The following is a 27065-nucleotide window of genomic DNA, read 5'->3' as shown; positions in this document are numbered from 1 at the left end:
CAGTCGTTGCCTGCGTTACTCCGGGAGTTACTCCCGACACAGCGGTCCAGTTTTGTGCCTTCAGGTCCGGGTCCGGGTCCAGGTCCAGGTCCAGGTCCAGGTCCAGGTCCAGGATGGCCAACGAGCGTCTCCGAGCTCTGGAGGACGTGGAGAAGGAGATTGCTATGGTCCTGCAGTGTGCTGGTGAGAAGACAGTCTGTAGACCGTCAAACTGTAGACTGTCGGTCTGAAGACTGTTGAACTTCAGACTGATGGACTGTTAAACAGTAGACTATTGGTCTGCAGACAGTTGGACTGTAGATTGTTGATCTGTAGACTGTTATTCTGTAGAATGTTGACTATTGGTCTGTCAAATCTTATTCTGAAGACTGTTGGTCTGCAGGCTGTTGAACTGCAGACTGTTGGTCTGTAGAGTTTTGGACTGTTGGTCTTTAAACTGTTCATCTGTAGGCTGTTGGTCTGCAGGTTGTTATTCTGTAGGCTGTTATTCTGTAGAAGGTTGACTATTGGTCTGTAGACTGTTTACTGTAGACTGTTGACTATTGTTCTGTAGACTGCTGGGCTGACTCTGCTTTGCTAGCCATCTGTTCGTACAGTGCTAACTATGCTTTGCTAGCCCAGTGCTAACACTGCTTTGCTAGCCACCTGCTAGTAAAGTGAATCAGGCAGTGGATCAGTGACTCAGGCAGTGGCTCAGGTAGTGACTCAGGTAGTAGATCAGTGAATCAGGCAGTGACTCAGTTAATAGATCAGTGACTCAGGCAGAGACTCAGGTAGTAGATCAATGAATCAGGTAGTGAGCCAGGCAGTAGATCAGTGAATCAGGCAGTGGCTCAGACAGTGACTCAGGCAGTGACTTAGGTAGTAGATCAGTGACTCAGGTAGTAGATCAGTGACCCATGCAGTGACTCAGGTAGTAGATCAATGACTCAGGCAGAGACTCAGGTAGTGACTTAGGTCGTAGATCAGTGACTCAGGCAGTGACTCAAGTAGTAGATCAGTGCCTCAGGTAGTACATCAGTGACTCAGGCAGTGACTCAGGTAGTAGATCAGTGCCTCAGGTCGTAGATCAGTGACCCATGCAGTGACTCAGGTAGTAGATCAGTGACTCAGACAGTGATTCGGTAGTAGATCAATGACTCAGGCAGAGACTCAGGTAGTAGATCAGTGACTCAGGCAGTGAATCGGGTAGTAGATCAATGACTCAGGCAGTGACTCAGGTAGTAGATCAGTGACTCAGGTATTCGATCAGTGACTTAGGTAGTAGATAAATGACTCAGGCAGTGACTCGGGTAGTAGATCAATGACTCAGGCAGTGACTCAGGTAGTAGATCAGTGACTCAGGTATTAGATCAGTGACTTAGGTAGTAGATCAATGACTCAGGCAGTGACTCAGATAGTACATCAGTGACTCAGGCAGTGACTCAGGTAGCAGATCAGTGACTCAGACAGTGGCTCAGATAGTAGATCAGTGACTCAGATAGTAGATCAGTGACTCAGGCAGCGACTCAGGTAGTCGATCAGTGACTCAGGCAGTGACTCAGGCAGTGTTTTTTCTGTACCACCTCTCAGTGTTTCTTGGTGTGTTTGCAGGAAACATCATTCTCGAACTTTCCAAAGACAAACACAACGCCAGCTTCCTGGACAGACAGCTGGTGCAGTTCCAGAGTTCCATCAGCAGGGTGGAGAACGAGCTGAGCTCCCAGATCAGATACCTCACCCAGGTGAAGCTCTCTATACTCTCTGTACTGTCTGTACTCTCTGTACTGTCTGTACTCTGCTCTATACTCTCTGTACTGTTTGTACCGTCTGTACTCTACTCTATATTCTCTGTACTCTCTGTACTGTCTGTACTCTGCTCTATACTCTCTATACTCTCTGTACTGTTTGTACCGTCTGTACTCTGCTCTATACTCTCTATACTCTCTGTACCGTCTTTACCGTCTGTACTCTGCTCTATACTCTCTGTACTGTCTGTACTGTCTGTACTCTAGTCTATACTCTCTGTACTCTTTGTACTGTCTGTACCGTCTGTACTCTCTACTATGTACTGTCTGTACTCTCCACTCTGTACTCTCTTTACTCTTCATCTTCACCAGTCGTCCTCTTCATCTTCATTGTACACATGGTTTGGTCCGGTCTCTAAAGTGAACATTAATACCACGCAACCAAATGAAGGAGTGAAAATCCTCGGCTCTGCCTTGTATTGCGTCTCACTGTGCCGCCTCATCTCTCCACCAGGTGGCGACAGGTCAACCTCATGAAGGCTCCACCTACTCGTCCAGGAAGGACTGTCAGATGGCTCTGAACCGGGCCGAGTACGCCAAGGTCAAGCTGGGGGAGCTGGGCCGGACCTGTGAGCTGATGCTGGAGCAGCCGCCAGCGCAGCAGGCCTGAGGGCAGAACCTCCGCTAGCGCTCTGATCCACCGCTCTGATCCACCACCGCTCTGATCCACCGCTCTGATCCACCACCGCTCCGATCCACCACCCTGATCCACCGCTCTGATCCACCACCCTGATCCACCACCGCTCTGATCCACCGCTCTGATCCACCACCGCTCCGATCCACCACCGCTCCGATCCACCACCGCTCTGATCCACCACTCTGATCCACCACCGCTCCGATCCACCACCGCTCCGATCCACCACCGCTCTGATCCACCACCGCTCTGATCCACCACTCTGATCCACCACCGCTCTGGGACACCACCGCTCCGATCCACTGCTCTGATCCACCACTCTGATCCACCACCGCTCTGGGACACCACCGCTCCGATCCACTGCTCTGATCCACCACCGCTCCGATCCACCACCGCTCCGATCCACCACCGCTCTGGTCCACCGCTATGATCCACCACCGCTCCGATCCACCGCTCTGATCCACCACCGCTCTGATCCACCACCGCTCCGATCCACCACCGCTATGATCCACCGCTATGATCCACCACCGCTCCGATCCACCGCTCTGATCCACCACCGCTCTGATCCACCGCTCCGATCCACCCCACCACTCTGATCCACCACCGCTCTGATCCACCACCGCTCTGATCCACCGCTCTGATCCACCGCTCTGATCCACCACTCTGATCCACCACCGCTCTGATCCACCACTCTGATCCACCACCGCTCTGATCCACCACTCTGATCCACCACCGCTCTGATCCACCACTCCGATCCACCACAAACTCTGGACTCTCAGGATCCTGGAAGAATCAACATGATGAAAAGTTTTGTTTCTCTAGTGAATAAATCTGTTTGTGAATTCTGGGTTTTTCTTCTTGTTCATTCTTCTGTCTCTGCTGACTGCAGTAAAAAGCTCCCACAGTTTCCTGATGATGGAAAAGCTTGATTCCAGAAAGTGAGACTGAGGAAGAGACTGAGAGACAGAAAGACTGAGAGAGGGAGAGAGACAAGACAGAGGGAGGGAGGGACAGACAGAGAGAGAGGCGGTCTCTTGTCAGTACATTGTTTTCTTTGACCAATAAAATTTTTTTAAATATTTTTGTTTTCTTTGTTTGAAATAGGTTTTATGTTATAAAATGTTCCTTTTTTTTTCTTTTTTCTTTTTTATAAACGATTCATTTCAAATCAAAGAAAGGCTCTGTCGTTATTGTTGGTTGTAACATGAATGTAAAAGCAAAAATAACCCAAAGATAAATCTGGGTGTAAAATAAAACATAACTCCATCTTTTTCCTCCATCCAGATCGGATTGGAGCGATTCCTTCTTTGTCCACAGAGGAGGCCATGGGACAGTAGATGGCGCTGTTTAGCCTCACAGAGGATCCCAGGATAACGCCCCACTGTCTTTTCCTCTCAATTACGTCCTCACCATCTGTGTTCTCACAACTAAACTCTCTCCCCCTCTAACATCCAAATCGTTCATGTGGAGACTGTTTCTGTTCTACCACCATTTTACCAAAGACAAGAAGAATCCCATAGGAGAGGAGTGAAACAGGAATCTGATAGAAAATCTAAACTGCTCCCATGGGTAAACAGAGTCCCACAACAACTAAATGTAGACTGTTAAATAGTCATAAAATGACATAAAAGGAGGAGTAGCATCTGTTTATAACTCTAGTGTACTGATCGATCTCAGACCTAAAACTAACCAGAAATCCTCTGAAATTCTCACTAAATCTGATGCATTCTGACCGAAAAACCCAGCAGCCAGTTCTACTTGTCATAGGGTACCGTCCTCCTGGACCATACTCTGAATTTCTGTCTGAATTCTCAGACTTTCTCTCTTCTTTAGTACTGAGCTCAGATAAAGTCATCATAGTGGGTGACTTAATTATTCATGTAGATGTTGACCATGATAGCCTTAACATGGCATTTAACTCATTACTGGACACAATTGGATTTTCACAGAAGAGGAATGAACGCACTCGTTATCTCAATCACGCGCTCGATCTTGTCCTCAATTACGGTGTTGACATTGATCAATTAACGGCTTTTCCCCACAGCCCTCTGTTGTCCGATCACTGCCTGATATCATTTAAATTTACATTAACTGGCTTTATAGCCGACCGACCGGTGGAGTACCCTTGTCCCAAGTGGAGGAGTTCCAGTATCTCGGGGTCTTGTTCACGAGTGGGGGGAAGATGGAGCGTGAGATTGAGAGGTGGATCGACGTCTGCAGTTTTGTAGACGTTGTATCGGTCCGTCATGGTGAAGAAGGAGCTGAGCCAAAAAGCAAAGCTCTCGATTTACCAGTCGATCTTCGTTCCTACCCTCACCTATGGTCATGAGCTATGGGTCATGACCGAAAGAACCAGATCCCGGATACAAGCGGCTGAAATGAGCTTCCTCCGTAGGGTGGCTGGGCGTACCCTTAGAGATAGGGTGAGGAGCTCAGTCACCCTTAGAGATAGGGTGAGGAGCTCAGTCACCCTTAGAGATAGGGTGAGGAGCTCAGTCACCCTTAGAGATAGGGTGAGGAGCTCAGTCACCCTTAGAGATAGGGTGAGGAGCTCAGTCACCCTTAGAGATAGGGTGAGGAGCTCAGTCACCCTTAGAGATAGGGTGAGGAGCTCAGTCACCCTTAGAGATAGGGGGAGGAGCTCAGTTAACCTTTAGAGATAGGGTAGACTGTCCTCACTGGTGGAAACTATAGTACTGGGATGTACATATTATTCCATGTGTAGTGACTCTGCGTAGACCGTCAGTTTATGGTAATTACATAATTTAAAGGATTTATAAGTACAAAATAAAAGAAAATTTAGGCAACACAATATAAAATATATTTTGGAATGATATTCCAAAGGGGTACCAGATTATCTTTCAGATATAAATCGTAAATTGTATACTTTTGCTTTGTCCGCCATCATCATCATCATCATCATCATCATCATCATCATCATCATTATGACAACAACAACAACAACAACAGCAACAACAACAATAATAATAATCATGATAATAATAATAATAATAATAATAATAATAATAATAATAATAATCATGATAATAATAATAATAATAATAATAATAATAATAATAATCATGATAATAATAATAATAATAATAATAATAATTATAATAATAATAATAATAATAATAATAATAATAATAATAATAATAATAATAATAATAATAATAATAATAATAATAATTCATCTCCCTGTTTTTGGCAAAATTCCAGATTCTTTGGCATGGGACAACTGTACTGGTCGACCAGATACACCAATACACCAATGTTCACCAATGTTCAATGCACCAATACACCAATGTTTGTTTGGATCAAGTCCCCAGGCGGAGGTCGTTACATTCCAATGCTTTGCTAGACCTTATTTTGCCTTATTTTGAAGACTTAACTGAAAATAGCGTCTTTCCTAATGATCTGACAAAAAAAATGTACAAGTGTACTAATCTGCTGGTCTTGGTACGCTCTGCATGCCTACCAAAGTTCATCCTCCTTTGTCAAGCCACTTTTCTGAATCTTTGTCCATTTCCAGGTGGCGCTGTGGAGCCATTTTGCCCCACCCAAGTGAAACCAAATGAAGTACGTAATGCACCACCAGGCCTGATATTGGGCTCAATTTTGTGATTTTTCAAACATGTTGAGGCCCAAAAGAGATTCAGATTCAGATTCATTTTATTTGCCATTTGCAGTAAAACCACATTGGAATAAATTTGTAAAAGTCCCCAGTGTGCACAAGACAGGTACAGCCATAAAATAGCATTAATTAAAAAGTACATAAATAAAACAGGATAAAAGTACAGAAATAAAACAAAGAGAACAGTAAACAATTGACACTGTGAAATCGATCGACTGAAACAGATTCAATAAAGTGCAAGATCATTCATAAAAGTGCTGTTTAGACTGATAACAGCTTGTGGAAAGAAGCTGCTGGCATATCGAGACGTCCTGCATCTCAGCGAACGATATCTTCTGCCAGAAGGAAGAAGCTGGAACAAGGCTTTTCCAGGGTGGCCAGAAGAGTCATTGACGATTCCAAGTGCTCGGTTTAAAAGTCTGGATTTATAAAGAACTTCCAGAACAGGAAGCTCACAGTCCACAGTCCTCTTTGCAGAGCGGAGCACCTTGTTTAGAGCTCTCCTCTCTTTGTCTGTGGTGTTACCAAACCACACAGTCACAGAGCCAACAAGGCCATTATTCTTGAAAATGGAGTGGCGCATGAGCTTTTATTTTGTAGCCGGCCGGAAGCGGGCTGGTGCACGCCTTTCTGCGGCTGTGAGGGCGGGGCTGACGCACACGCTGACTGACCGGCTCCAGACCCGTTATTCACGGCTCTCGGCTCCCTAGATTCCCCGGCTCCAGGCCTCTTATTCCCCGGCTCCAGGCCTCTTATTCCCCGCTAGTGAAGAGGAAGAACCAGGACCATGGCTCCCGGTGCTCTGCGCGCTCTCTGCCTGCTACTGCCGCTGCTGCTGCCGCTGCAAGGTGAGGCTTCATGCCGGGAGGGACGCACCTCCGCCCGCCCGGGAGAGACGCGCCGCTCTTGGTGCCGCACTGTGCTGCAGGCCGGTTCAACGCTTTGTCCCGGGATGCACCCGGGAGGCGCACTGCGGGGGGGCGGGGGGGGGGGGGGGGGGGGGATTAACGGTGAAATCAAACAGTGGTAAACCACGTGTGTGTGTGTGTGTGTGTGTGTGTGTGTGTGTGTGTGTGTGTGTGTGTGTGTGTGTGTGTGTGTGTGTGTGTGTGTGTGTGTGTGTGTGTGTGTGTGTCAGACTGGTCACATCAGCAGATTGTGAGGCTCACTGCAGATATGGAGGCATACAACAGTCTGTAACCTCAGGATGATGGAGGGTGTGTAGCCTCATATTGATGAGAGGTGTCTGGACTCTGATTGGTCCATTCCGACACATGAACCAGTTTTGATCTCAACATTTGACCATTGTAACCAGTAATTCTATAACCTGTAGCTCTACAACCTGCAGCAATATGACCTGCAGCTCATTAACATGCAGCTCTACAACCTGCTGCTTTACAACATGCAGCTCTATAACCTGCTGCTCTATAATCTGCAGCTCTATAACCTGCTGCTCTATAATCTGCAGCTCTATAACCTGCAGCTCTACAACATGCAGCTCTATAACCTGCTGCTCTACAACCTGCTGCTCTATAACTGCCTCCACACTGCACAGCTTTTCCTCCAATCATCTCCCATCAGCTGTGACTGGCTGCCAGCTGAGGAAACCACTGCACATGGCATGGTGGAGGCAGCATCATGCCGAAGTACATGCACACACACACACACACACACACACACACAGAGTCAGATCAGTACTGACATCATGTCCTGTGTCCTCTCTGCAGTCGTCTCTCAGGGGGATTTTGAGCTCTCAGATGCTCTGGGTGATGGGAAAGCACGTGAGTAACACACACACGCACACACACACACACTCAGAATTAATGTTTACAATGTTTCTTCAAAACATCAGATCCATAACAAAAAGTTCCATAACGTAACGTTCCATAATGTAACATTCCATAAGGTAACGTTCTATAACACAACGTAACGTTCCATAACGTAACATACCATAACGTAACATACCATAACGTAACATACCATAACGTAACATACCATAACATACCATAACGTAACATACCATAACGTAACGTTCCATAACGTAACGTTCCATAACGTAACGTTCCATAATGTAACATTCCATAAGGTAACGTTCCATAATGTAATGTAACGTTCCATAATGTAATGTTCCATAATGTAATGTTCCATAACGTAACGTTCCATAACGTAATGTAACGTTCTATAAGGCAACGTTCCATAATGTAGCGTTCATAACGTAACATTCCATAATGTAATGTTCCATAACGTAACGTTCCATAACGTAATGTAACGTTCCATAACAAGATTCCATAACGTAACATTCCATAATGTAACGTTCCAAAACGCAATGTTCTATAACGCAACATTCCATAACGTAATGTTCCATAATGTAACGTAACATTCCATGATGTAACATTCCATAAGATAAGTTCCATAACGTAGCATTCCATAACGTAGCATTCCATAACGTAACATTCCATAACGTATGATATGGAATGGAACGTTATGGAACCTCTCTCATCCACATCTTTCTAATGCATGTTGGGTGAGACGGTGGATCTGAATGGATCTTAGTAGATCTCAATAGATATTAGTAGATCTCAGTGGTTCTTAGTAGATCTCAGTGGTTCTCAGTGGATCTTGGTAGATCTCAGTGGTTCTCAGTGGATCTTGGTAGATCTCAACAGATATTAGTTGATATCAATACATCTTAGCAGATCTCTGTGGATCTTAGTATATCTCAGTGGTTCTCAGCAGAGCTTAGTCGATCACAGTGGATCTCAATAAATCTTAGTAGATCTTAGTATATCTCAGATGATCTCAGTGGATCTTGGTAAACCAAAGTGATTCTCAACGGATCTCTTGGCTGGCTTCCTGTTCAGTCTCCAATAGAATTTGAAACCCTTCTTAACAAGCAGCTCTGTCACAGTGCCAGTGCCACGTGATGAGATTTGACCTTCAGGACCTCCACTTGGTGAATTTCCCAAATAAACCTGGTGAACTTTGACCCCTTGTGACTCGCGGTGTCTCTTCCTGTGAGGTAATACAGCTGGTAACAATGGAAAGATGGTTTTACACTGGACACTTTTCATCTGTGAGCAGCAGTGACCCTGAAGCCTAAAGCCCCAGCAGCACCTGGAGGAGCAGCAGCAGGAGGAGCAGCAGCAGGAGGAGCAGCAACAGGAGGAGGTGAGAGAAGGATCTCCAGCTGCAGAACACATTTTTGCCATTTGAGTTGTGAGAACTCTTGAATATCACTCCATTTATTATCAGTCCGTCTATAAAACGTCCCAGGAGACTATACCTGGTTAACTCTTTAACGCTCAGGTTAACTCTCCAACTCTCAAGTCAACTCTTTAACCCCCAGGTTGTCTTTAACTCTCAGGTTAACTCTTTAACTACTGACTTCCGGTTATGGTGGCGTGCTGAGTAGATGTACTTTAGCTCATTGTCCTACTTCTATGCCTAAATCCTGAGAAAACTCTTGTTCTGGGACTGCGTCAAGGCTTACTTTACATAAGCAACTTCTGCTATGCCGCTATCGCAAAGAAAAACAACTCAATCCCAAAGAAAACAACTTCAAGGAAGACATCCGCAGTTGGTGAACACAGGTCTGTTATTCTTCTTATCTCGTGATGAACTTCCTACGGATCTCAGGCCTCAAACACACGCCTGCTGCATCGCGCCGGGGAACAACGAACTACCGAAAACAAGTGACAACTTCACTTCCCACAATGCATCTGAGACTTAAAGCAACAGGCAAAGCATGTAACACTATGGACACTGAAGAAGCCGCTAACGCTAGTGCAACGGGCGAAGAGGACACGTCCAGGCGCCATGGTACGGCAGACGAACATGAGACTAAGACGGACACCATACTGATGCCAATTAATGACATGAAGTCCCAGTTTTCTGCCAGATTTGAAGGCTTCATGACAACATTTCCTGAAATGTGGTCATGAAATGGTCATACATTATAGAGAAGGATATCTCCGATTGTGCGGAGCGAGTGACAGCCAGAAACTAGTATCTCTAACGCCAAAGATGACATAAACGTGCGCCAAACAAAAGTAAGATCTCTGGAAGGCAAGTCAACGTCCTGACCTCGATCCTGATGAGATACTGGGGCAGGACCTTAAAAAGGTTCATGCTTAAAACCCTCTGAATTACCCGCTGAATTACAACTTTGTGGTTTTGAGGTGGGTGGTGTTCTTGTAGACACAGGGTCACGGAGTGCTTCGCAGTAAAAAACAGGTAAAAAAAACATCTAGAAAACAATGCTGATGGTTGGTGGCAGCGTGAGTTGACTGGACTGGTATGCTTTTGTAAGTAAATGTATTTTTAGGCTCCTTTTAAAAATGTCCACTGAGTCCAGAGAGCGCAGGTCAAGTGGGAGTTTATTCCACAGTCGGGGTGCGGCAACTCTGAATGATCGGACTCCCCGAGTTTTAAAACGAGTATGTGGAACCATTAACAAGTTCTGCCCAGATGATCTCAAGTTCCGAGTTGAGCCGTAGAGCTTTATGAGGTCAGCAATGTAAGCGGGAGCTTGACCATGTAGGGTTCGAAAAGTTAGCATCAGTATTATAAATTCAATGTGAAGCTCAACTGGGAGCCAGTGGAGAGATATCAACACCAGGGTAATATGGGCCCTGATGTTGGTGCTGGTCAAAAGTCTCACGGCTGAGTTTTGGACGAACTGCAACCGAGCCGGCTCTGTTTTGTTGAGACACATGAAGAGGCTGTTGCAATAGTCCAGGCGTGAGGACACAAATGCATGTACAATCATTTCGAGCTCCTCTCTAGACATCATGGACCTGAGCTTGGCAATGCTACGCAACTGAAAAAAGCAGTTTTTTACCAACCGTCTACAATGTTGCTCCCGTGACATGGACTCATCAAAGATCACCCCTAAGTTCCTCAGTCTTGTTTTGGCTGAAAGGCTCAGTTCCCCCAAGTACTGTTTGATAGTGGGGGTAGTACTATCTGGTACTGTTTGATAGTGGGCGTAGCACTATCTGGTACTGTTTGATAGTGGGGGTGGCACTATCTGGGGCAATGATAAGTGTCTCAGTTTTGGCAAAGTTCAGTTGGAGATTATTTTCATTTAACCACAGCTTCACTTGTATGAGACAGTTGATTAAGGAGTTCAGTTTGTGGACCTCAGAAGTCTTAAATGAACAGTACAACTGAAGGTCGTCTGCAAATAGACGATGGGGCACATCACTGAACTGATGGATTATCCGACCCAGAGGAAGGACATACAACAAAAAGAGGAGAGGCTCCAAAACAGGGCCTTGGGGCACACCGCCCAGCAGATTGCCGACTGGGACATTTTATGGTTGACAGACACACTGAAGGTTCTGACACTCCGGTATGAAGAGAACCAATGAAGCACTGGACTCGACAGTCCAATCCGGTCGCATAACCTGTTGATCGGAATCAGGTGGTTGACTGTGTTGAAGGCTGAGGCGAGGTCCGACAGGACCAACACTGTGCCTCTCCCTGAGTCTGCAGACATCATGATGTCACTGGACACTTACAAAAGAGCAGTCTCTGTGGAGTGGCATTTACCAGACCCTGATTGAAACGTAACATAGATGTTATATGACTCCAAGAATGATAAGAGTCGCAGTGAAACCACTTTTTTTTTCCAATAGTTTGCCCAAAAAGGGAAGTTTAGAAATTGGTCTAAAGTTACTGAGGTCTGATTGTCCTGATTGGGTTTTACACGTTTCGGTTCCACAATATTTGTTAAGGGCTGTTCGGTCCTTGTATTCCCGGAGCAGGAGTTTGGTTCGCATTGCCAGCAGTAAGTCGGACCTGTTCCCAGTGCACGTTGGCCTCCAGCAGGGCTGTCCTTTATCACCGATTCTGTTCATCATAAATATGGACAGAATTTCTAAGCACAGCCGGGGGCCGGAGGGGGTCCAGTTTGGGGACCACAGGATCTCATCTCTGCTATTTGCAGATGATGTGGTTCTGTTGGCTCCATCAAACCTGGACCTTCAGCGTGCACTGACGCGGTTCGCAGCCGAGTGTGAAGCAGCTGGGATGAAGTTCAGCACCTCTAAATCCGAGGCCATGGTGCTCGACCGGAAAAAGGTAGCTTGCCCCCTCCAGGTCGGTGGAGAGACCTTGTCACAGGTGGAGGAGTTCAAGTATCTTGGGGTCTTGTTCACGAGTGGGGGAAAGATGGAGCGTGAGATCGACAGGCGGATCGGTGCGGCGTCTGCAGTTATGCAGACGTTGTATCGGTCTGTCGTGGTGAAGAAGGAGCTGAGCCAAAAAGCGAAGCTCTCGATTTACCGGTCGATCTTCGTTCCTACCCTCACCTATGGTCATGAACTATGGGTCATGACCGAAAGAACGAGATCCCGGATACAAGCAGCTGAAATGAGCTTCCTCCGTAGGGTGGCTGGGCGTACCCTTAGAGATAGGGTGAGGAGCTCAGCCACCAGGGAGGAGCTCGGAGTAGAGCCGCTGATGAGGTGGCTCGGGCACCTGTTTCGGATGGACGCCTCCCTCGGGAGATGTTCCGGGCATGTCCCTCCGGTAGGAGGCCTCGGGGCAGACCCAGGTCACGCTGGAGAGACTATGTCTCTCGGCTGGCTTGGGAACACCTTGGGGTGCCACCGGAAGAGCTGGAAGAAATGTCTGGGGTGAGGGAAGTCTGGGCAACCCTGCTCAGACTGCTGCCTCCGCGACCCGGCATGGATAAGCGGCAGAAAATGGATGGATGGATGGACGGTTCCACAATAGAGTGCTTGAACAAATCTGGAAACAGAGGTAGTTTTGAGGTGGTGGTGTTCTTGTAGTTTTTGAGGTGGGTGGTGTCTACATGGGGTGTTCAGTCTACATGGGGGGGGGTTGTCAGTCTACAGACATAGTATTAAGCCTCAGGGTACCATGGGGCGCTGGTTCCTCCTGGTACCATGGGGCGCTGGTTCCTCCTGGTACCATAAGGCGCTGGATCCTCCTGGTACCATGAGGCACTGGTTCCTCCTTTTACCAGGTGGCTCTGGTTTCTCCGGGTACCATGGGGCGCTGGTTTCTGCTGGTACCATGAGGCGCTGGTTTCTCCGGGTACCATGAGGCACTGGTTCCTCCTTTTAGCAGGTGCCTCTGGTTCCTCCTGGTACCATGAGGCACTGGTTCCTTCTGGTACCATGAGGCTCTGGTTTCTCAGAGTACCATGAGGTGCTGGTTTCTCCGGGTACCATGAGGCACTGGTTCCTCCTTTTCCAAGGTGCCTCTGGTTCCTCCTGGTACCATGAGGCGCTGGTTCCTCCTGGTACCATGGGGTGCTGGTTTCTCCTGGTACCATGGGGCGCTGGTTCCTTCTGGTACCATGAGGCGCTGGTTCCTCCTGGTACCATGGGGCGCTGGTTCCTCCGGGTACCATGGGGCACTAGGAGACTGGTCTCCCTCCTCTATTAGGCCCTCACCAACACATTTCTCTCTCTCTCTCTCTCTCTCTCTCTCTCTCTCTCTCTCTCTCTCTCTCTCTCTCTCTCTCTCTCTCTCTCAGATTTCACTCTGGAGGACCTGTTTAACCTGGATGATGCTGCTTCCACCACCAAAGCTCCTAAACTCGTCCCCAAAGTCCCTGCCGTCACCAGAGCTCCTGCTAAACCCAAACCAGGTGAGACCCTGAGCCCCCCCAGACTGAACCACACCCTCCTCCCCCCCCAGACTGAACCCCCCCCCCCCAGACTAAACCACAGACCCTCCCAGACTCACTTCCCCAGACTGACACCCCCCCCCCCCAGACCAAACCACACACCCCCAGGTGGGTGCTGCTGAGCCACAACAACATGCCTCTTCCGCTTCTTCCTTTCCAAACTTTGATATGCTTCACGTTTATTTCAATTTTTTAAAGTTTGATTTAATCAGACATGAGGTCCACAGGGTTCAGGTTTCAGTCAGTTTCCACAGGGCGTTTCAGTCAGTTTCCACAAGGCGTTTCAGTCAGTTTCCACAGGGCGTTTCAGTCAGTTTCCACAAGGCGTTTCAGTCAGTTTCCACAAGGCGTTTCAGTCAGTTTCCACAGGGCGTTTCAGTCAGTTTCCACAGGGCGTTTCAGTCAGTTTCCACAGGGCGTTTCAGTCAGTTTCCACAGGGCGTTTCAGTCAGTTTCCACAGGGCGTTTCAGTCAGTTTCCACAAGGCGTTTCAGTCAGTTTCCACAGGGCGTTTCAGTCAGTTTCCACAAGGCGTTTCAGTCAGTTTCCACAAGGCGTTTCAGTCAGTTTCCACAGGGCATCTCAGTCAGTTTCCACAGGGCGTTTCAGTCAGTTTCCACAGGGCGTTTCAGTCAGTTTCCACAAGGCGTTTCAGTCAGTTTCCACAAGGCGTTTCAGTCAGTTTCCACAGGGTGTTACAGTCAGTTTCCACAAGACGTTTCAGTCAGTTTCCACAAGGCGTCTCAGTCAGTTTCCACAGGGCGTTTCAGTCGGTTTCCACAAGGCGTTTCAGTCAGTTTCCACAGGGTGTTTCAGTCAGTTTCCACAGGGCGTCTCAGTCAGTTTCCACAGGGCGTTTCAGTCAATTTCCACAAGGCGTTTCAATCAGTTTCCACAAGGCGTTTCAGTCAGTTTCCACAAGGCATCTCAGTCAGTTTCCACAGGGCGTTTCAGTCAGTTTCCACAGGGCGTTTCAGTCAGTTTCCACAGGGTGTTACAGTCAGTTTCCACAACGCGTTTCAGTCAGTTTCCACAAGGCATCTCAGTCAGTTTCCACAGGGCGTTTCAGTCAATTTCCACAAGGCGTTTCAGCCAGTTTTCACAAGGCGTCTCAGTCAGTTTCCACAGGGCGTTGCAGTCAGTTTCCACAAGGCGTTTCAGTCAGTTTCCACAGGGTGTTTCAGTCAGTTTTCACAAGGCGTTTCAGTCAGTTTCCACAGGGTGTTACAGTCAGTTTCCACAAGACGTTTCAGTCAGTTTCCACAGGGCGTTGCAGTCAGTTTCCACAGGGCATTGCAGTCAGTTTCCACAAGGCGTTTCAGTCAGTTTCCACAGGGTGTTTCAGTCACTTTCCACAAGGCGTTTCAGTCAGTTTCCACAGGGTGTTTCAGTCAATTTCCACAAGGCGTTTCAGTCAGTTTCCACAGGGCGTTGCAGTCAGTTTCCACAAGGCGTTTCAGTCAGTTTCCACAGGGTGTTTCAGTCAATTTCCACAAGGCGTTTCAGCCAGTTTTCACAAGGCGTCTCAGTCAGTTTCCACAGGGCGTTGCAGTCAGTTTCCACAAGGCGTTTCAGTCAGTTTCCACAGGGTGTTTCAGTCAGTTTTCACAAGGCGTTTCAGTCAGTTTCCACAGGGTGTTACAGTCAGTTTCCACAAGACGTTTCAGTCAGTTTCCACAGGGCGTTGCAGTCAGTTTCCACAGGGCATTGCAGTCAGTTTCCACAAGGCGTTTCAGTCAGTTTCCACAGGGTGTTTCAGTCACTTTCCACAAGGCGTTTCAGTCAGTTTCCACAGGGTGTTTCAGTCAATTTCCACAAGGCGTTTCAGTCAGTTTCCACAGGGCGTTGCAGTCAGTTTCCACAAGGCGTTTCAGTCAGTTTTCACAAGGCGTTTCAGTCAGTTTCCACAGGGTGTTTCAGTCAATTTCCACAAGGCGTTTCAGTCAGTTTCCACAGGGTGTTTCAGTCAATTTCCACAAGGCGTTTCAGTCAGTTTCCACAGGGCGTTGCAGTCAGTTTCCACAAGGCGTTTCAGTCAGTTTCCACAGGGTGTTTCAGTCAATTTCCACAAGGCGTTTCAGTCAGTTTCCACAAGGCATTTCAGTCAGTTTTCACAGGGTGTTTCAGTCAGTTTCCACAGGGCGTTTCAGTCAGTTTCCACAAGGCGTCTCAGTCAGTTTCCACAGGGCGTTTCAGTCAGTTTCCACAAGGCGTTTCAGTCAGTTTCCACAGGGCGTCTCAGTCAGTTTCCACAAGGCGTCTCAGTCAGTTTCCACAAGGCGTCTCAGTCAGTTTCCACAAGGCGTTTCAGTCAGTTTCCACAAGGCGTCTCAGTCAGTTTCCACAGGGTGTTACAGTCAGTTTCCACAACGCGTTTCAGTCAGTTTCCACAAGGCATCTCAGTCAGTTTCCACAGGGCGTTTCAGTCAATTTCCACAAGGCGTTTCAGCCAGTTTTCACAAGGCGTCTCAGTCAGTTTCCACAGGGCGTTGCAGTCAGTTTCCACAAGGCGTTTCAGTCAGTTTCCACAGGGTGTTTCAGTCAGTTTTCACAAGGCGTTTCAGTCAGTTTCCACAGGGTGTTACAGTCAGTTTCCACAAGGCGTTTCAGCCAGTTTTCACAAGGCGTCTCAGTCAGTTTCCACAGGGCGTTGCAGTCAGTTTCCACAAGGCGTTTCAGTCAGTTTCCACAAGGCGTTTCAGTCAGTTTCCACAGGGTGTTTCAGTCAGTTTTCACAAGGCGTTTCAGTCAGTTTCCACAGGGTGTTACAGTCAGTTTCCACAAGACGTTTCAGTCAGTTTCCACAGGGCGTTGCAGTCAGTTTCCACAGGGCATTGCAGTCAGTTTCCACAAGGCGTTTCAGTCAGTTTCCACAGGGTGTTTCAGTCAGTTTCCACAAGGCGTTTCAGTCAGTTTCCACAGGGTGTTTCAGTCAATTTCCACAAGGCGTTTCAGTCAGTTTCCACAGGGCGTTGCAGTCAGTTTCCACAAGGCGTTTCAGTCAGTTTTCACAAGGCGTTTCAGTCAGTTTCCACAGGGTGTTTCAGTCAATTTCCACAAGGCGTTTCAGTCAGTTTTCACAAGGCGTTTCAGTCAGTTTCCACAGGGTGTTTCAGTCAATTTCCACAAGGCGTTTCAGTCAGTTTCCACAGGGTGTTTCAGTCAATTTCCACAAGGCGTTTCAGTCAGTTTCCACAGGGCGTTGCAGTCAGTTTCCACAAGGCGTTTCAGTCAGTTTCCACAGGGTGTTTCAGTCAATTTCCACAAGGCGTTTCAGTCAGTTTCCACAAGGCATTTCAGTCAGTTTTCACAGGGTGTTTCAGTCAGTTTCCACAGGGCGTTTCAGTCAGTTTCCACAAGGCGTCTCAGTCAGTTTCCACAGGGCGTTTCAGTCAGTTTCCACAAGGCGTTTCAGTCAGTTTCCACAGGGCGTCTCAGTCAGTTTCCACAAGGCGTCTCAGTCAGTTTCCACAAGGCGTCTCAGTCAGTTTCCACAAGGCGTTTCAGTCAGTTTCCACAAGGCGTCTCAGTCAGTTTCCACAGGGTGTTACAGTCAGTTTCCACAACGCGTTTCAGTCAGTTTCCACAAGGCATCTCAGTCAGTTTCCACAGGGCGTTTCAGTCAATTTCCACAAGGCGTTTCAGCCAGTTTTCACAAGGCGTCTCAGTCAGTTTCCACAGGGCGTTGCAGTCAGTTTCCACAAGGCGTTTCAGTCAGTTTCCACAGGGTGTTTCAGTCAGTTTTCACAAGGCGTTTCAGTCAGTTTCCACAGGGTGTTACAGTCAGTTTCCACAAGGCGTTTCAGCCAGTTTTCACAAGGCGTCTCAGTCAGTTTCCACAGGGCGTTGCAGTCAGTTTCCACAAGGCGTTTCAGTCAGTTTCCACAAGGCGTTTCAGTCAGTTTCCACAGGGTGTTTCAGTCAGTTTTCACAAGGCGTTTCAGTCAGTTTCCACAGGGTGTTACAGTCAGTTTCCACAAGACGTTTCAGTCAGTTTCCACAGGGCGTTGCAGTCAGTTTCCACAGGGCATTGCAGTCAGTTTCCACAAGGCGTTTCAGTCAGTTTCCACAGGGTGTTTCAGTCACTTTCCACAAGGCGTTTCAGTCAGTTTCCACAGGGTGTTTCAGTCAATTTCCACAAGGCGTTTCAGTCAGTTTCCACAGGGCGTTGCAGTCAGTTTCCACAAGGCGTTTCAGTCAGTTTTCACAAGGCGTTTCAGTCAGTTTCCACAGGGTGTTTCAGTCAATTTCCACAAGGCGTTTCAGCCAGTTTTCACAAGGCGTCTCAGTCAGTTTCCACAGGGTGTTTCAGTCAGTTTTCACAAGGCGTTTCAGTCAGTTTCCACAGGGTGTTACAGTCAGTTTCCACAAGACGTTTCAGTCAGTTTCCACAAGGCATTTCAGTCAGTTTTCACAGGGTGTTTCAGTCAGTTTCCACAGGGCGTTTCAGTCAGTTTCCACAAGGCGTCTCAGTCAGTTTCCACAGGGCGTTTCAGTCAGTTTCCACAAGGCGTTTCAGTCAGTTTCCACAGGGCGTCTCAGTCAGTTTCCACAAGGCGTCTCAGTCAGTTTCCACAAGGCGTTTCAGTCAGTTTCCACAGGGCGTCTCAGTCAGTTTCCACAGGGCGTTTCAGTCAGTTTCCACAAGGCGTCTCAGTCAGTTTCCACAAGGCGTTTCAGTCAGTTTCCACAAGGCGTCTCAGTCAGTTTCCACAAGGCGTCTCAGTCAGTTTTCACAAGGCGTCTCAGTCAGTTTCCACAGGGCGTTGCAGTCAGTTTCCACAAGGCGTTTCAGTCAGTTTCCACAAGGCGTTTCAGTCAGTTTCCACAGGGTGTTTCAGTCAGTTTTCACAAGGCGTTTCAGTCAGTTTCCACAGGGTGTTACAGTCAGTTTCCACAAGACGTTTCAGTCAGTTTCCACAGGGCGTTGCAGTCAGTTTCCACAGGGCATTGCAGTCAGTTTCCACAAGGCGTTTCAGTCAGTTTCCACAGGGTGTTTCAGTCACTTTCCACAAGGCGTTTCAGTCAGTTTCCACAGGGTGTTTCAGTCAATTTCCACAAGGCGTTTCAGTCAGTTTCCACAGGGCGTTGCAGTCAGTTTCCACAAGGCGTTTCAGTCAGTTTTCACAAGGCGTTTCAGTCAGTTTCCACAGGGTGTTTCAGTCAATTTCCACAAGGCGTTTCAGCCAGTTTTCACAAGGCGTCTCAGTCAGTTTCCACAGGGTGTTTCAGTCAGTTTTCACAAGGCGTTTCAGTCAGTTTCCACAGGGTGTTACAGTCAGTTTCCACAAGACGTTTCAGTCAGTTTCCACAAGGCATTTCAGTCAGTTTTCACAGGGTGTTTCAGTCAGTTTCCACAGGGCGTTTCAGTCAGTTTCCACAAGGCGTCTCAGTCAGTTTCCACAGGGCGTTTCAGTCAGTTTCCACAAGGCGTTTCAGTCAGTTTCCACAGGGCGTCTCAGTCAGTTTCCACAAGGCGTCTCAGTCAGTTTCCACAAGGCGTTTCAGTCAGTTTCCACAGGGCGTCTCAGTCAGTTTCCACAGGGCGTTTCAGTCAGTTTCCACAAGGCGTCTCAGTCAGTTTCCACAAGGCGTTTCAGTCAGTTTCCACAAGGCGTCTCAGTCAGTTTCCACAAGGCGTCTCAGTCAGTTTCCACAAGGCGTTTCAGTCAGTTTCCACAAGGTGTTACAGTCAGTTTCCACAAGGCGTCTCAGTCAGTTTCCACAGGGCGTTTCAGTCAGTTTTCACAAGGCGTTTCAGTCAGTTTCCACAGGGTGTTTCAGTCAGTTTCCACAGGGCGTTTCAGTTATTTTCCACAAGGCGTTTCAGTCAGTTTCCACAAGGCGTTTCAGTCAGTTTCCACAAGGCGTTTCAGTCAGTTTTCACAAGGCGTTTCAGTCAGTTTCCACAGGGTGTTTCAGTCAATTTCCACAAGGCGTTTCAGTCAGTTTCCACAAGGCATTTCAGTCAGTTTCCACAGGGTGTTTCAGTCAGTTTCCACAGGGCGTTTCAGTCAGTTTCCACAGGGCGTTTCAGTCAGTTTCCACAGGGTGTTTCAGTCAGTTTCCACAGGGCGTTTCAGTCAGTTTCCACAGAGCGTTTCAGTCATTTTCCACAAGGCGTCTCAGTCAGTTTCCACAGGGCGTTTCAGTCAGTTTCCACAAGGCGTCTCAGTCAGTTTCCACAGGGCGTTTCAGTCAGTTTCCACAGAGCGTTTCAGTCATTTTCCACAAGGCGTCTCAGTCAGTTTCCACAGGGCGTTTCAGTCAGTTTCCACAAGGCGTCTCAGTCAGTTTCCACAGGGCGTTTCAGTCAGTTTCCACAGGGCGTTTCAGTCAGTTTCCACAAGGCGTTTCAGTCAGTTTCCACAGGGCGTCTCAGTCAGTTTCCACAAGGTGTCTCAGTCAGTTTCCACAAGGCGTTTCAGTCAGTTTCCACAAGGCGTCTCAGTCAGTTTCCACAGGGCGTTTCAGTCAGTTTCCACAAGGCGTCTCAGTCAGTTTCCACAAGGCGTCTCAGTCAGTTTCCACAAGGTGTTACAGTCAGTTTCCACAAGGCGTCTCAATCAGTTTCCATAGGGTGTTTCAGACTGCGAAGATGTTCAGTTTTGTTCTTCATCATTGTTTTCTGACCTTTTAACCCCTCAGCTGCTGACGACCTTGACCTGGCTGATGCCTTGGACCCGAGCAATGACCTCAGTGGGCGTGATGGGAGGAAGGGTCAGGGAGGTCGGTGGCGTGTCTCCGTCAGACAGTTACACTTTTGTTAAACTCCTGATTATCAGGGTTTAATGTGGAATAAACGCAACCATGAGCAGATTTCAAGATGCACATGGACGCTTTAGATAATCACCTGATTCCCTCATTCATCACTGATTCATCACCTGCCCCGTCTTCACACCTTCACTAGATTCATCGTTCTGGACGCTATGAGATCTGAGATGCGATGAATCACACTGCTGATGATTTGTTGTTTGTAGGTTCTGTGTTTCATGTTGATGTTCTGATGTGAACTTTGACCTGCTGTCAGTCGACTCCATCTGATCGATCAATGCGCTGACGGGCAACCTTCCACAACATTAAATCATTGTGTTTGTCTGAAACGGTGCAACTCTGGTTCAAACCAATACTCATGGTTAATACTCACCAGTACACGGTTCCTAATAGAGTTCGGAACCATGATGGGCACTTCCTGACTCTGATGTGCACTTCTACTGTGGTGTGTGTGTGTGTGTGTGTGTGTGTGTGTGTGTGTGTGTGTGTGTGTGTGTGTGTGTGTGTGTGTGTGTGTGTGTGTGTGTGTGTGTGTGTGTGTGTGTGTGTGTGTGTGTGTGTGTGTGTGTGTGTGTGTGTGTGTGTGTGTCAGGACGGATATCTGACAAAGATCTGACCGAAGCGATTGATGAAGGCTACAAACCGGACAAAGGCAAAGGTCGAAACCCCCCCCCCACACACACACACACACACACACGCACACACACAGCCCCCCCCCCCCCCCCAACAGTCATCCCAACCAGAAGTGACTGTTCTACCGTCTCCCTCCACAGGGGGGCGTCCTGGCGCTGATGACAAGATCAACCAGCATGACGACAGCGGTGGTGAGTTTAGCGTGTGTCTGTGTCTGTGTCTGTGTGTGTGTGTGTGTGTGTGTGTGTGTGTGTGTGTGTGTGTGTGTGTGTGTGTGTGTGTGTGTGTGTGTGTGTGTGTGTGTGTGTGTGTGTGTGTGTGTGTGTGTGTGTGTGTGTGTGTGTGTGTGTGTGTGTTTCTCAACCTGTGTGTGCGTTCCAGAGACAACTGCTGAGATAGGAACCATCGCAGGGATAGTCAGTGCCGTTGCCATGGCGATTGTCGGCGCCATCAGCAGCTACATCTCATACCAGAAGAAGAAGCTCTGCTTCAGCCTCCAGCGTAAGACCAGAACCAGAACCTCGTACACCAGAACCCCGTACACCAGCACAGACACAACAGTACCAGTGTGTGTTTGTGTGTGTTCTAACAGAGAGTTTGAACACTGACATGGTGAAAGCTGAGAACCCAGAAGCAGTCGTGGCTACAGAACCTCAAGGTAACTGCACACACACAATAGCGTGCACACACACACACACACACACTAGGGATGGGGTCGATCTGATCCAATATCGGTATCGGGTTCTGATGAAAACGCAATTCACAGATCCAGTCCATGAGCATAGTCCTGAACACTTCCTGTCATGTTCCTCAACACATCCTGTAAAAGTCCTGAGCACTTCCTGTCATGTTCCTGAGCACTTCCTGTCATGTTCCTGAGCACTTCCCTGTCATGTTCCTGAGCACTACCCTATCATGTTCCTGAGCACTTCCCTGTCATGTTCCTGAGCACTTCCTGTCATGTTCCTGAGCACTTCCTGTCATGTTCCTGAGCACTTCCCTGTCATGTTCCTGAGCACTTCCCTGTCATGTTCCTGAGCACTTCCCTGTCATGTTCCTGAGCACTTCCTGTCATGTTCCTGAGCACTTCCTGTCATGTTCCTGAGCACTTCCTGTCATGTTCCTGAGCACTTCCCTGTCATGTTCCTGAGCACTTCCTGTCATGTTCCTGAGCACTTCCTGTCATGTTCCTGAGCACTTCCCTGTCATGTTCCTGAGCACTACCCTATCATGTTCCTGAGCACTTCCCTGTCATGTTCTGCAACACATCCTGTAAAAGTCCTGAGCACTTCCTGTCATGTTCCTGAGCACTTCCTGTCATGTTCCTGAGCACTTTCCTGTCATGTTCCTGAGCACTTCCCTGTCATGTTCCTGAGCACTTCCCTGTCATGTTCCTGAGCACTTCCCTGGCATGTTCCTGAGCACTTCCTGTCATGTTCTGCAACACATCCTGTAAAAGTCCTGAGCACTTCCTGTCATGTTCCTGAGCACTTCCCTGTCATGTTCCTGAGCACTTCCTGGCATGTTCCTGAGCACTTTCCTGTCATGTTCCTGAGCACTTCCCTGTCATGTTCCTGAGCACTTCCCTGTCATGTTCCTGAGCACTTCCCTGTCATGTTCCTGAGCACTTCCCTGTCATGTTCCTGAGCACTTCCCTGTCATGTTCCTGAGCACTTCCCTGTCATGTTCCTGAGCACTTCCCTGTCATGTTCCTGAGCACTTCCCTGTCATGTTCCTGAGCACTTCCCTGTCATGTTCCGCAACACATCCTGTAAAAGTCCTGAGCACTTTCTGTCATGTTCCTGAGCACTTTCTGTCATGTTCCTGAGCACTTTCTGTCATGTTCCTGAGCACTTCCTGTCATGTTTCTTAACACTTCCTGTCATGTTTCTTAACACTTCCTGTCATGTTTTTTTAACACTTCCTGTCATGTTCCTGAGCACTTCCTGTCATGTTTCTTAACACTTCCTGTCATGTTTTTTAACACTTCCTGTCATGCTTATTAACACTTCCTGTCATGTTCCTGAGCACTTCCTGTCATGTTTCTTAACACTTCCTGTCATGTTCCTGAGCACTTCCTGTCATGTTTCTTAACACTTCCTGTCATGTTTCTTAACACTTCCTGTCATGTTTTTTTAACACTTCCTGTCATGTTTCTTAACACTTCCTGTCATGTTTCTTAACACTTCCTGTCATGTTTTTTTAACACTTCCTGTCATGTTCCTGAGCACTTCCTGTCATGTTTCTTAACACTTCCTGTCATGTTTTTTAACACTTCCTGTCATGCTTATTAACACTTCCTGTCATGTTCCTGAGCACTTCCTGTCATGTTTCTTAACACTTCCTGTCATGTTCCTGAGCACTTCCTGTCATGTTTCTTAACACTTCCTGTCATGTTTTTTTAACACTTCCTGTCATGTTTCTTAACACTTCCTGTCATGTTTTTTTAACACTTCCTGTCATGTTTATTAACACTTCCTGTCATGTTCCTGAGCACTTCCTGTCATGTTTCTTAACACTTCCTGTCATGTTTCTTAACACTTCCTGTCATGTTCCTGAACACTTCCTGTCATGTTCCTGAACACTCCCTGGAATAGTCCAGATGATCACATGAAGCTTTCAGATGAAAACGCCAAGTTTTACTTCCTTCGGTGGTTTCCATGGCAACAGCATTGAAAGTTAAAGAAAACGGCTTCCAGAAACCATATTTTAGAAACGTGTGAAAAGAGAAAACTTCTCTGAACACGAGCTTCACTGCGCCACCTGCAGGCGACAAGAAGAACCTGGAGGGTTCAACGTTTTACTGCACCGTAACCTGTACAGGACTTTCCTACGTCACATGTAAAGGTGGAGAACATTCCGTCCATTTACACCGTGACCTGTACAGGTGGAGGACATGTCCACCCCTCGGTGGGCGGAGTCACGGTGAGACGATTCATGTTTTCTGATGCAACGTTAAAGAAAATCTTTGTGTCGTTTTGTCTTCGCAGTCCAACAGACTCTGCTGGAGCCGCCCAACGCTGAGCCCCCCACTGAAGAGAATGCTGTGTAACACACACACTCACTCACACACACACACACATACACACACACACACACACACACACACACACACACACACACACACACACACACACACACAAAAGGTTTATAGTTCTTTTACCCTTAATGTGAAAATGTTTAATTTTTGGAAAATGTCAGTTTAGTTTGTCTAGATGTTTAATTTATTGCTTTCAGCCGTATGTGTGTGTATTCTCACACACACACACACACACACACACACACACACACACACACACACACACACACACACACACACACATACATACACACACACACACACACACACGGCTCCTGTTGTGATTTTGTTAATTCCCTTTATGAATTCAGAGGTTTCTTATTTTCAGATGTTGAGTTTTTCTTCCTCTGATTGGACGATGAATTGTTGCACCATTTCCTGGTTTTAATGGACTGGTTCCGCTTCCTGATAGAAACCTGCGGCTCCAGGCTCACCCCCCCCCCCCCCGCCCCGTCACTTGTCTGACAAGCCCCCGCTCCCCCCTTCCTTTCGGGCCTGATCCCGAAGGCGTCAGAACCTGGAGTCCATGAGCTCTGCTTCACGCTGGACGATGTGTCCCGACACAGCGACTGCTGATATAACTGGTTAACGATCAATCACCATTGAGTGTTTGATCGTTGATCTTGCTGTTGATTGGCTGTGATGCTGCTGATGCTGAGCGGCGTCTCTTCACCCTCCTCACATCGACCGGGCCGCCTTCTTCATTCTGGACGTTTCCACAAGCCTTTGGTCTGTTGGGGGAGGAGCCTGGTGGGTGTTCCTGACGTCTGATTGGTAGAAACTCGTGAGTGAAGCAGCTGGAGCTTCAGAAACGAGCAGACGCCTACACTCGGTGCCAAATCCACAAAACACACACTCCTAATCCAGCCCACACACACACACTCCTAATCTAGCCCACGCACACGCTCCTAATCCAGCCCACACACACACACTCCTAATCCAGCCCACACACACTCTCCTAATCCAGCCCACACACACTCTTTATCCATCCCACACACACCCTTCTAATCCAGCCCACACACTCTTAATCCAGCTCTCACACACACTCTTAATCCAGCCCACGCACACACTCTTAATTAAACCCACACACACACACTTTTAATCCAGCCCACACACACACACTCTTAATTAAGCCCACACACACACTTCTAATCCAGCCCACACAAACTCTTAATCCAGCCCACACACACACACACACACACACACACACACACACACACACACACACACACACACACACACACACACACACACACACACACTCTCTTAATCCAGCCCACCCACCCACACACACGCACACTCACTCTTAATCCAGCCCACACACACACACACACACACACACTCTTAATCCAGCCCACACACACACACTCACTCTTAATCCAGCCCACACACACACACTCCTACGTCTTCTTCTCTGGTAACCAGGAGAAACGATGAGTCAGCACTTTGCTTCAGACAGGAAGCTGACGGCTTGACAGGCGGGAGTCGTAGTGGAGCTCCTGCTTGTGCGTGTGTGTGTGTGTGGGGGATGCTGCTACACACACTTTGTAGTCATGATGGTAAAATGTAGAAGTAGACACTGTTAGCTTGTAGCTTAGCTTGGAGAAGTTTGTACATGATTGTGTGTTTGAGTATTAGAGGAGCAGATTGAGGCTCCGCGCTAGTTTTCGGTGTGTCTTTACACTCTTCGTTCGCTCTTTTTACACTTTATACTCGACTTTTACTAAGATTAACGTGACTTTTGTAGATAGTTAGTGGTTTTCCTAGCAAAGCTTTGCGCAGCGTGTTTCTGAGCTGCTTCTGATGCCGTTCACTGTTTCAGATGGTTCGTCAGAGTCCTTCCACTCTGCTCACGTTTCAGCTCTTTCCCTCACTCTCGGCGGATTTCAGGCCTTTTAGGACAAAACAGTGTTCAGTACCAACAGATTTATGAATCGGCGACCATGTTTTTATTTCCACGACAACAAAGTCGTCATGTCTCATGACGGGAGAATCAGGTGAAACGAGAAATATGTGCCTTTTATGCCCAAAACAACCTGAAACAACCATTATGTAGCAGATCAGTAGAAGCTAGCCTGATCCTTCCTGTAATTCTACTATGTGCCACCAGGTGGTGCCGTGAGTCACTTTCAAGCTACCAATTAACAAAGTTATTTTCCAGGAGTCAAAATCCTGAGAAAACCTGAACACAACACGAATGCAAGACTCTGATTTTTTCTCAACTTATCAAAGCGCTTTATCATTCAAAGTTTTCTTGAAGATATAAAAAGATGACTGGAACTTCTTTCACGGGTTTTGTCACAAAATACCTGAGGTGCTGCCAAAGTAAAGATGTTTAAACCAGACATGACGAACTCCTTTTAGTTGTGATATCTAGAAGTGAACAAGATAGTAAGTGGCCGGCGTCGGCCTGCAGGCTTGGTGTTTCACCTCTGGTCCCTGGAACTGTCTCAGTGATGTGCGATACCAAGTGAAACCATCCATACCGATATGATGGATGCCATACCGATGCCACACTGATTCTTGACACTTTGGGGTGCAGCCTAATAGTCCCTCCTATCTCCTTTCCTATCCACTTCTCCTTAACCCCAGATGCATTTAAGAGGCAGCCATGATAAGGAGCGTTGTATTCTCAGTAGGCTCAGGAAAGGAGGCTCAATGCTTCCTTTAGAACCTCCTTTAGCCTAGGAAACACTGATGCTTCCTTTAGACCTAGGAAACAATGATGCTTCCTTTAGAACCTCATTTAACCTAGGAAACACTGATGCTTCCTTTAGAACGTCCTCTAGCCTAGGAAACACTGATGCTTCCTTTAGCCTAGGAAACACTGATGCTTCCTTTAGCCTAGGAAACACTGA

General features: G+C 47.6%; 2 protein-coding genes across 2 annotated transcripts; both read left to right on the top strand.

The window, feature by feature from the left end:
* Positions 1-54: 54 nt before the first annotated feature.
* Positions 55-2405, top strand: med11 (mediator complex subunit 11). Its single transcript, XM_080518918.1, has 3 exons — positions 55-183; positions 1594-1724; positions 2242-2405. The coding sequence occupies exons 1-3, from the start codon at positions 114-116 to the stop codon at positions 2395-2397; spliced, it is 357 nt and encodes a 118-aa protein (XP_080375044.1). The 5' UTR covers positions 55-113; the 3' UTR covers positions 2398-2405.
* Positions 2406-6845: 4440 nt separating this feature from the next.
* On the top strand, positions 6846-24227 carry cd99l2 (CD99 molecule-like 2; the record flags this gene model as incomplete). The annotated part of the gene is made up of 9 exons (XM_080519349.1): positions 6846-6906; positions 7786-7839; positions 9140-9226; positions 13569-13682; positions 20370-20489; positions 21269-21319; positions 21510-21629; positions 21721-21786; positions 24119-24227. 9 exons carry the CDS (start codon positions 6846-6848, stop codon positions 24178-24180), a joined length of 735 nt encoding a protein of 244 aa, XP_080375475.1. The 3' UTR covers positions 24181-24227.
* Positions 24228-27065: the final 2838 nt, after the last annotated feature.

This window comes from Blennius ocellaris (assembly GCF_963422515.1).
Source record: "Blennius ocellaris genome assembly, chromosome: 23".
In the NCBI taxonomy this organism is placed as follows: Eukaryota; Metazoa; Chordata; class Actinopteri; order Blenniiformes; family Blenniidae; genus Blennius; species Blennius ocellaris.
The sequence above is the reverse complement of the archived record's forward strand: the minus strand, read 5'-3'. Positions and strand labels throughout refer to the sequence as shown.